At 42.6% G+C, this 10,358-nt stretch overlaps 1 protein-coding gene across 2 annotated transcripts; it reads right to left on the bottom strand.

Moving 5' to 3' along the window:
- Nucleotides 1–3,846: 3,846 nt before the first annotated feature.
- On the bottom strand, nt 3,847–8,470 carry CMTR2 (cap methyltransferase 2). 2 transcript variants are annotated; one of them, XM_085315283.1, is made up of 2 exons: nt 8,373–8,470; nt 3,847–6,579 (listed from the first exon to the last, which is right to left on the bottom strand). In XM_085315283.1, exon 2 carries the CDS (start codon nt 6,558–6,560, stop codon nt 4,266–4,268), a length of 2,295 nt encoding a protein of 764 aa, XP_085171409.1. In that variant the 5' UTR covers nt 6,561–6,579; nt 8,373–8,470; the 3' UTR covers nt 3,847–4,265. The 2 variants fall into 2 exon arrangements, with proteins under 2 accessions (XP_085171409.1, XP_085171408.1); XM_085315282.1 differs by lacking the exon at nt 8,373–8,470 and adding an exon at nt 7,822–8,220.
- Between the last annotated feature and the right edge of the window lie 1,888 nt (nt 8,471–10,358).

The following is a 10,358-nucleotide window of genomic DNA, read 5'->3' as shown; positions in this document are numbered from 1 at the left end:
GTCTTAACACTCATTTGCAGATCAAATGAAAAGACACAATAGCTATGTAAATCAACATCCCTTAATGTACTTAAACAAAATACATACATCCTTCAGAACAAAAGCATACATTGATTAGTTATAAAACAAACCCTTCACAACAGCACAATCCTGGGGGTTTCTACAAGCGTAAGCATGGCTATATCTGTGTGTACAAGAAAGGCAGCACACAACTGCATTTGCTCAGGTGGTCGTGCCTTTTTCAGCTGTTTTGGCAAGGAAAGGCTAGCAAATCCAGTCAACAGCAAGTTAAATTAGCCTCTATGAGCAAGGAAGAGCTTCCTGCACTTAAATGCTACTTCAAGGTTCTGCTTGTTGCAAGCAGAAGTGTCTGCAGCCATCTGTTAACTCTTACAGCAAATTTCTCTTAAGACATGGAATCAGTTTTGGAATCACAAGAAGTCACACACAAGGATTTGATGGCAATCCAAATTGTTGCCTAAAAGGTAACCGATGAACAGCCACAGGCTGAAAGCATTTCTGACCCAAACAGGTAACTAACTCCATTGGATCTTTGTGTCAACTGAATTAAACACACAAAGAACTGAGGCTAAGGACATCAGCATGGCACTTCCAGAAGTAGCTGCAAGAATGAGACTGAGAAACCATCACCAAACTTTGCAAAAAAACTAATTTCCCCGTCTTCACTCACTAATGCATCAAAGAAACCCACAAGATTTTCAAAGAGCACAAGCAGCAACTTGGAAGGCTCTTGTTCAAAGTCAGAAACCAGGACAACTAGTACTGACAAACAAAATAATTTAGTTCCACCAAAACCAAAACAAATTCCACAGGACTTCCTCCTCTTCACCTTTAAGAATTGACATGCTATAAATCATCTATAAAATAAATAGTAATATGTCAAAAGACAGATTTTTAGGAAGGATAACAGGATTACAAGGATCCGAGGCTACAGCTTATTGGTCCACCTTTGCTTCCAGTAGATCAGAGATTCAAGAATATTCCACATCCTAATTTACCCAGCTAAGTGGCCAGAAATCATGGGGTTCCCCCCCCCTTTTCCAGCTGTCCAATACTGAGCCCTTCCCTTAAATCTCAAATAGTTTTTCTAATAGACAATTCTGCTAACATATATACTTTCTACAACCAGTAATTTGACAGAAACAGCTTAAATCAAGATGAACAGACACAAATTAGCACCATTTTACAGACTACTGGATTTCATACTACAAATCTCATTATGCCTTGTAGAAATTAAATTGGAAAACCAGTGGCAAACACACTTATAAGCTGTGCACATCTAAGTGCACTTAAATAAAATATAAAATCAGTAAAGTTAAGTAGCACATTTCTGAACTTTAACGTACTCAACTAAAAATCAGTACTTTCACTTAATGGAGAACCCAAGTTATTTAATTCTCATGTGACTACTTATTCCAAAATATTATGCTGGCTTAGAAGAAAAGATCCAAAAAGCCTCAGAAAAAAATGGAGCTCATAGCTATCACAGTGTCTAAAACCCCATTCTTCATCKGAAACACGGTCACTGCACAAACCAAATTTTCCTCAAGTTGGCATATTTCTTGATCATATCATAACCAATTTATTCTTTTTGCTGCCCCTTTCCCTGCTTGAAACTTCAAGATCCTAAGTATGAAAGCCAGTATTCACTACATCTTCAAACARGTTAAAAAAGAACAAGTTAAAAAAAGCCAGGATCGAGACACGCTATCAGGTCTCATCCCAAATCAAATAAAAATTGCCCAAATAAATTGACAGCATCATCAAAAGCAGATGCCATGAGACCCTCTCCAAAAAGGTTACTGCATTCTTCCTTTGCATTTTTGCATATTCCAAAAGTCGCAACAGAAATTGTTTTTTTTTCCTTGAAAAAAGTCTTTGGTCTAGAAACAGCTATGCCAACGAAGGACTTTCACAACTAAAAGGACTAGGATCATTCCCAACTTTGGAACTCCTGACACTGAGAACTGAACCCAAAAGAAAAAAGAAAAATAAATAAACAAGCCACATCCTTCCTTTTTAGCAGAACAGACAGCTGCTCTCAAAGGATTTTTCCTGTCATCTCCCAACATCTAGCAAGGAACAAAAAAAGCCTTCAAAGCAAACTGGACATCAGGATCCCCACCRTACTGACTCCCTTCGTTTATAAGGGATCTGGCTTTTCATAGGAGAGCGTGCAAGCACCTTTTTCGTGCTTCCTAACCAAAGACATTGTGTTTCTCTCCTGGCTGAGTGACTATGACGGTCTAGCGTATCTTGAAGTACACATTCCTAACTCGGCTGGAAGTTTTGGAGCCATTTATAATGCTTTCCCCTAAAAATTTAGGAGAACACAAAGACTGCCTGATGATATTGGGATGGGAAGGCAACTCAAGGAAGTCTGCATAGATTGTCTGATGTACAGAGCAGACAGGAAAACTTGAAAAAATAAATGCATTTTCTCTCAGTCTGAGAGTCTCCTCAAAGTTTTACTTTTCCTATAAAGACAATAGTTAAAAAAAAAATAGATCAGACTAACACTAGTGGGAAAAAATAAGTTACTATGTTTATCTACTGGATGAGAGTCTTCTCTCTCCTCAGACCTTTGCTTTAAGTCTTTTAAAATGCTTCAGCTCAGCAGGAGTTCCCAGAACATTAATCACCTCTGGAACAGTGGCAGAGGTGAGCGTGTCTTTGGTGGACAATACCTTTATCATGCTTTCTGTCTCAGGAAAAGGCAGCTTTTACAGGTGGTCTTTGATATGGTCCTGTCATCCATTCTTCCTCTAAAATATTTCTTCTCTCTTCCTATTTTAGTAATCGTTGTTTCTTTTTTATTCCTCAGCAAAATTTATCTGTGGCCCTGCTTGCACTCTTGAGTTTGGAGGTTCAAAAACAATGTACAGAAGAAGCTATTACTGCCCAATATCACAATCTTCCTGATCAGGAGGACATGACTCAGCTCCCAGAAATATATATATATATATATATATATATTTAAATAAATTAAAACGGACAATGACCAGTCCCAGAAGCTTTTGTTGGGCAGATTTCTCTACTTCTATTTACGTGCAACTGTAAAAAACAAGATCTTTAGAAAATGTTATGAATTAGTCAGACTTGAGCCACAAGCTCACTCACCTATCAAATCCTTAAATAAAAAATGAACTGTTAAATGCATTAAATTCTGCCCCGATCAACGCGGCAAGAAAGCCTATTAAATGTGCAGCACCTCCAGACAAAACAGTTTTTCAACACTGCTTTTAGTCCTCACCAGTAATCAATTATCCTTCAAGCTCCTACATTATGTAATTAGAAGTGCTTCCAGAAGGTGACTGGTAATTAATCAGGAGACTATATTTTCCTTCTTACTAACTGCACTCTTTCAACCTTTTTCCGAGAGATCTTGCACACATCAACGGTAGAGCCATTTTTCCTTTAAACGCCATTTCTCCCTCCGAGCAGGTCTTCCCATGTGAACTACAAACTTAAAACTCAAATGTTAATACACAGAAGTTAGGTCTCAAAATTTAGCTCTTATACAAGCAAGATGAAAAATAAAACTTGATTCCCTTAAAGGAACAGCATCAGTTACTTAATATCCTCATTTTCATCTCTAAGAGGAACTTAACTACAATTTTCTAAARAAAGTATCATGTATTTTTTCAGCTTAATGCTCCTCCAGTGCTGCTCCTCAAAGCATTTTTGGCAGACAAATCTGCACATAATCATGTTTCTAATCTGAAAAACATTTGCACATCCTTATTAATAGCTGCTACCACTAGACAAATGCAAATCTCACTTTCACTCAGGTGCCACGATTTAAGAAAGATCCCATAAACCACATAAAGTTATGACCCATTCATTGATTTTGGGGTGGTGGTGGGGAACAAGGTCACAAAATGACCTGTCAAAAATCATACAGCATACATAAAATTAAAACCAAAGAGCATCTTTCCCTGGACTCTTGCCACTGCTTAAAGGCAGTCAATTTTAACCTAACATTTGCGAGTCAACTGCTTGCTCACAAGACACTTTTTCCCCTTACATCTTCCATTAAACTTGAACGCTGCCAAGCATTTTGGCCCAAACACTGTGTTTTGGCTTCCACAAAGCCTGGCAGCTCAAAATGGCATCCCAAAAATGTAAATGCCACACCAAGGTTTTACAGTGACATTACAGCCACACAGCAGTGTTTCTAACAACTCCTTCCTGCCCGTGAAATAAGCTCTAAGAGCAGAAACTTGCTCTACCCTAGAATTATGTTAAAATGAGATATTGCTAGTCACTTGCTGCTGCTCAGCTTGCACAATCAAGTGGAGTTGTCTCTTTGCAATGACTATGTTCAAATCCCATAAAAACTCCAACAGTTTGCCCTGGAGGAGAGCCTCCATTGGCACAAACTGCAAAACCTGCTGGGGAGAGTCCGAGTCAAGCAAAGAGCTCATCAGCTTATTCAGATGGTGCAGATATTCAGCAACTGGATTTGGGAGGCCCTGGTAACCAATGCACAGCAAAACAGCACAGGTCTTCAGTGGCTCGGGGGAAGCTGGACAAGCAAATGTGATGCATCTGAAACAGCAATGCAGTATAAAGATGAGGCCAGCTGTGAAGCGTGTAAAACAAGAAAGAATAGGCAGAATCAACGCATCTCCAATCTTAAGTTGATTTAGTGAAYGCAGAACACACTCCAAAAGCTGCTGCTGGTATTTTGGTTCTCCATCGTAAAACAAAGAGAAGCTAAATGTCAGCAGTGGGGCAGAGTCTAGGAGCTTTATTTCCATACCGAGTTGGCTTTCRGTATCACAAAGGGATGGAAAGTCCACCACAAGGCACTTGAACTGGTCGCTACAACTTGCGTTCGGGACCTCCTGGTGACACCTGGTAAGACGGGACAATTCTGCCAGTATCAGTTCCCCTGAAAGAACCTCACAAGAAGGACAAGGCTCCAGCATCTCTCTGCTTTTCAGCCTGCCCCCTACCCATTCTCTCATYGCTTCATTAAGGTTTTTTAAGACTTGACCATCACAAAATGGAGAACAATTTACCATTGGTAGTCTCTTTCCTTCCAAAATGTACCACAAGCTACATTCAAGATTAGAAGATGATCCTTCCAAAATGCACAGTTTACTGGCATTATTTAAGCTGTGCTCTTCAGCCCAGTGATTAAAATAGCCCTTTGCCATTTTATCATTCCATGTAAGGGTTTCCAGCATCTTCCTTTCATTGTATGTACTAAAATATTTGTTCCTTTGCCCAAACCATTTTGCATTCATGCTACAACCAACCTGTGGTTTCTTCACCAGCCAGTTACTTCTGGCAATAGGTTTCATGCAATATCTTTGCATAAAGAACTCTACTGCACAATCTCTTAAGTTGTTCAGTTTTGTCTGCTCTGCTTCTTCCATACATTTAAAGAGTCGGATGTTCTCAGAGATAGTCTCTACTTGGCACTTGTGGAAGAATGTGCAACATTCTTCATGTATTTTAAGAAAAGATTCTGGCATCGTATGCTGGGGGAAAAGTGCTTTGTTGACCATTTCCGTTCCAAAGTTCTGTATCATCTTAGAAAGCAGCAGGTGAATGCTCTCACTGCCCAAATAACGAAGACAAATCACATAGGCCTCTGAGTTTCCAGCTTTGCTAGTGGCTGGCTTAAAGACATGGACCTCCTCAAAACAACAGTTTAGGAGAAAGAGTAGATTGGCAGAACGGTGTTCAAACAACGTGAACATCTTCAAAACAAAGGATCCTCCAGTGCTCAGGATCATTAAAGCAGTGACTGTTTCACAGTAGAGCAGAGGTGAAACGAGAGCTTCCTGTTCACCTGGATTTCCCTGGCAATCAAAACTGCCATCAGCAGTTACCAAGTGAACTGTGGCCATATTATTTATGAAGTGCTGAAGTCCTGTTAGATGTTTCAATGTCATCACATCACCAGTGTTATCTGGGCCAAAGTACCACCAGGGCAGGGTATTCGCAATAAGACGGTCATCCATAATCATCACAAGGGTGTCATTTGCTTCATGGTATGGGTTTAGAGTATTAGCTACCCAATTCCAATCACAAGGGATGTGATGGGATTTCAGGTAGTGATTGAGACTGGCTATAAAAGCTCCAGGTGCTTCACAGAGGTGGACAGAATTCAATTCTCCATCCTGAAGAGCTTCTTCAGGGAGAAGAGGGAAGCTGCACAAGATCTCGTGAAACTTGCACCAAGCCTGGGTACACAGCTCAGCATTCACAGATTTCTTCACATGAGGAATTATTTTCCCTGCTTTATTAGTAAATGAGGTGTGCTGGTGCCATTCATCCAAGTTCTTATCACTCAGTTGATTCTTGACTTCATTCATTGAATCCTTCAGAGCAAGGAGTGAGTTGAATTCCTTGTGATCACAGCTAAAAGCATCACTGGGATCTGGCAGCTGCCATTCATTATTCACAGGTTTAGTGTAAGAAAACTTCTTTGCAAAGAGCTTCTCAATTTCAGCAAGAATATCAGGACTAAACTTTTCAAGATTTGGAGTCTGGTCAACACAAGGCTTCTTACATTTGTTCATTCTTGGATCGATTCACAACCTAGAGGACAGCAGGAGAGAAGAAAAAAAATGTTGTCACAGTTCTAAATAGATATATAAACAGGCAAAAATTAAATATATATATATATAGCTCCTCCTTAACCTTCATATTTCAGAAGGAGAGAGAAAAACGCTTCACAGAATCACGTATTAATGTAAACAATAAAATAGATCACTTATCTTCAGTGAGGCTATTTGGAAATCAGAAGGTTCAGAGGTCTACAGTTACCCTTCATGTTACTTTCACAGAGCATACAGAAAGAGAGGCTGACTCTTAAGTGAATTCTGAATACTCCACTTATTACATAGATCCAAACACTTACAAACTAATTAATCTCCCTCAGACACAAAACAGATGAACATATCCCAAGCTCCACAAGTTAACCAAGTAGGCCACAAATCTTTTCAAGGGATTAAGGCAGTATTTCTTCAAGAGCATCAAAAYATGGTGAGTGGGGGGAACACGCAAAAGCAGCTTTTGAGAGGCAGCACAGTTGCTCCCTCTATTCCCTCCRAACTCACACCAGATAATATTCATCTCCCTTCCACCAAATTAAGCAAGACACTAGGAAAGCTCCCTCCTTACCATCCCCCCCAACTACAGCCACTTAGTTGACGATTCTCTGGTGAGAGGTTTAACAGAGACAAAACCTATTTTCTGTGCTCAACTTCATGACTACGTGCGTGGTTTTTGGCTAGGCCACTTCAAACCCTTAYGCCTGGTTTTCCCTGCTGGAAAAGCAGGAGAAAAATCTGAAGTAAGAAAAGGTGGTTTTCTTGGCTATTTATGGTCAAYTCTGATTCCTACTTGATGTTAAGCTAGAAAGGAGTGGAAAGCATTGTGCTCCGAACGGATAAGGTCAGGCTAATGTAAGCGTTTTTCTGCACAACGCCAAGGAGTCCGCTGCCATCTGCTCCAGTACGCAGCGCTGCACGCAAGGGAGAATTTCGGTTCACCAGCGAGGCGGTCACAAACTCAGATTTTCAAAACTTAAAAAATATATATGCTTTTTTCCATTTAAGCAACATTACGTAAGGAAAACGACCACTGGAGACAGGAAATTCATTTAACCTTCTCAAAACCCATCATTCCCTCAGAAGCAAAATACAATTAAACTGTTACAAAACGGTCTATTAAAAAAAAAAAAAAAGATAAATTGAAGCTGCTAAGAAATCTACGGAGGCAAACGGCACAAAGAACGCCCAGCCTGAGCTATTTTCGTCCTCCCCTTCGCACAGGTACCAGCTAAGGCCACAGGCCCGCTGCCGCCGCCGTCTCCTCTCGCCGCCGGCCGCGCTGCGGGGAAGCTGYGGTCAAGCCCGCACGGGCGAAGCTTCAGGCCAGGCGTGAGGAGCTTCACCCCGTTCCCCCGGTGCGACCGCCTTGCCACGAAGGCGGGATCAGCTAGTTTCACTTTCCCTTCGGAGGCCATTTTTTGGCCTTGAATTCCCCACAGCGTGCGAAAATGGGGGGAAGGGGGGGAGGGGGGCGGCTTTGCAGCCCTTCCCGCGGAGGGGAGCGCTGCCCCCGGGCCGTTTTCTGTCCTTTCGGAACAGCGGTGTAAACGCGGTGTTTGAATAACCGCTCGCGGCTRCACAGCCCCGAACGAGCCGCACGGCCGCCTCCTGCCTCCCCCCTCCCGGCCCCGGCGCTGAACGCAGCCGCCGCCGCCCGCAGCCCCTCCCGCAGGCGCGCGCGCGCGCGGCCGCCTCCGCCCGCGCATCCCCCCGCCCCCCTCGCTACGCGAGGCCGCGGCTGCGGTGCGGCCTAGGCCGCGCAGGCGCCGCTCTTACCCGGCGCGCAGCGAGGCGCGGCGGCGGCCGCAGGCACCGCGCTGCCCCTGCCCCGCCGCCCCCGGGCAGCGGCGCTTCCCCTCCGCGGCGGGCGGGGCCGGGCCGGGCGCGGGGGCCTGGGAGAAGTGGAAAATTTTCTACTGTAAACGTGGAAAAACAAGCAGAATTGGTGAAGGTCCACCCATTTCTGCCCCTGGAAAAACACTCCCCCCCCCCCGGCAGCAAAACCAGCATTCCGCCTGCAAGCAGAGACACAAAGGTGGAAGCAGACTATGGCAGTAGGAAAAAGGCGTAAGCTACTGCTGAGACCTTAAACGTTTCWGGGATTTTTCTTAGACCGAGTTCGCTGCTGTAGACGGCGGCGCTCCCTTCTCGCTGCTCGAGTCCGACCGGGCCTGGCGTCAACACCCCAGCTCGGCGCCGCGGGMGCAAGGGACCCCAGAGCTGAGGCGGCCAAAGCTTCGCTAGAAACTAAGCGGTTAAAAGCCTGATGCATCCGCTTTAAGGCAAAGCGATGTAATTGCTTATTTAAAGATAATGAATCTTTTATCCTGCTCTGTGAGGAATCATGATCTGAAAGCATCAGGTACACCAGAGAGTTCATACACTAAATTCATAACCGAATATGTAAATCTGTAAACAGCCTTTCCCCCTTCCCCCCCCCCTTTTTTTGGAGCTACACACTTGTTTTCCAAATTAAAGGAGTACCACCACAGAACAGGAACAGCTACACATAGGCTGCTTTCTATTTAATAGAATACAGGTTAAAAAGCCCCATGCTGCCCATAAATACAAACACAGGGCTACTGAACTTTTATTCCCTAAATCTCTTTGAAGAAAGAAAGAAAAAAACTTCCTTTCCAAGGTGAAGTTAGCACACTCATCATTAATACACAYAGCACAACAAAAAATGATTACTTACAAACTACCTATTCAGAAAGAAGCTTTACTAAGAAGCAATTCAGCTGTGGATGGAAGATTTATCTGCATGCATGGAGACGCTCCTCACCTTTGATTGGCTTGTTTGAAAATCGGTAGCTAATCAATCAATATATATATATAGCTTCAGGGGGAGAAGCCTCAGTAAATTAAGGCTGTTGAGCAACTAGTCAGCCAGGTGGGTAAGGGTGTAATTGGGTTTTCAGGGCCTGTTTGTGGCCTAGCTTTAAAGTTGATTGTGCAGAATGTGCAGCAGCAGTATATAACATTGTTAAAAATCTTGTCTCATCCTTAGTCCRGGAGAGCTTGGAGCTATCTGGGGTGTCACAGGCATGTTGCAGTCTGAAACATTTTCTACTCCTGTGATATTTCTAGTGAAAATGTAAGGATAGCTTTCCTTTAGATTGGGCTAATTGTCTGATAATAGTTCAGTAGTGCTGTGAGATTTTCTTTTTTTCTTGCTATCACTAAGAACAAAATCTGTAATGATCAAGTTYTGTGGACAAAAAGCTAATTAAATCACTTGGGTTTGTGACTTTTTTATTTTTTATTTTTTTTAAAAAAAAACACTTAGATCTCTTTTATAAGCTGTTAGGCTCATAACTATTTAGATARTATCTGCAAGAGAGCAGCCCTAATCCAATACCAAGATCTGCAAGAGAGCAGCCCCAAAGTGATTTTTCAAACTAAGAATGAGCTAAGCCCATTTCTGCCTGCTTTAAATTTAAAATAGCAGCRGATACATGCAGTCTATGCATCTTCAACACTAATGCAGTTGAAGAGTGTTGCTGGAGGTTTGTAGGAATGGGGCATGAAAGAGCATACTGAGCCCTAGAAGAAGCTAATAGATTTTACAGAACACCCAGTTCTTCTCACCTGGTTTTTAAAGATCAGTCACATACATGTGTGTTTTGGGATTGAGGCTCACCATGTTTTAGCAATYGTCGTTCAGGATGTGAAGCCCTCATCAGTGAGGGAGGTGACATTGTCCTTCTTAAAGGTAGGCAGGTAGCAACCTTTCTATTTTTAAAAAAGGTGCGGCACAGA

The sequence above is a fragment of the Rhea americana genome, unplaced genomic scaffold (genome assembly GCF_003343005.1).
Source record: "Rhea americana isolate MKP2758 unplaced genomic scaffold, rheAme1 scaffold_425, whole genome shotgun sequence".
Lineage (NCBI taxonomy): Eukaryota > Metazoa > Chordata > Aves > Rheiformes > Rheidae > Rhea > Rhea americana.
The sequence above is the reverse complement of the archived record's forward strand: the minus strand, read 5'-3'. Positions and strand labels throughout refer to the sequence as shown.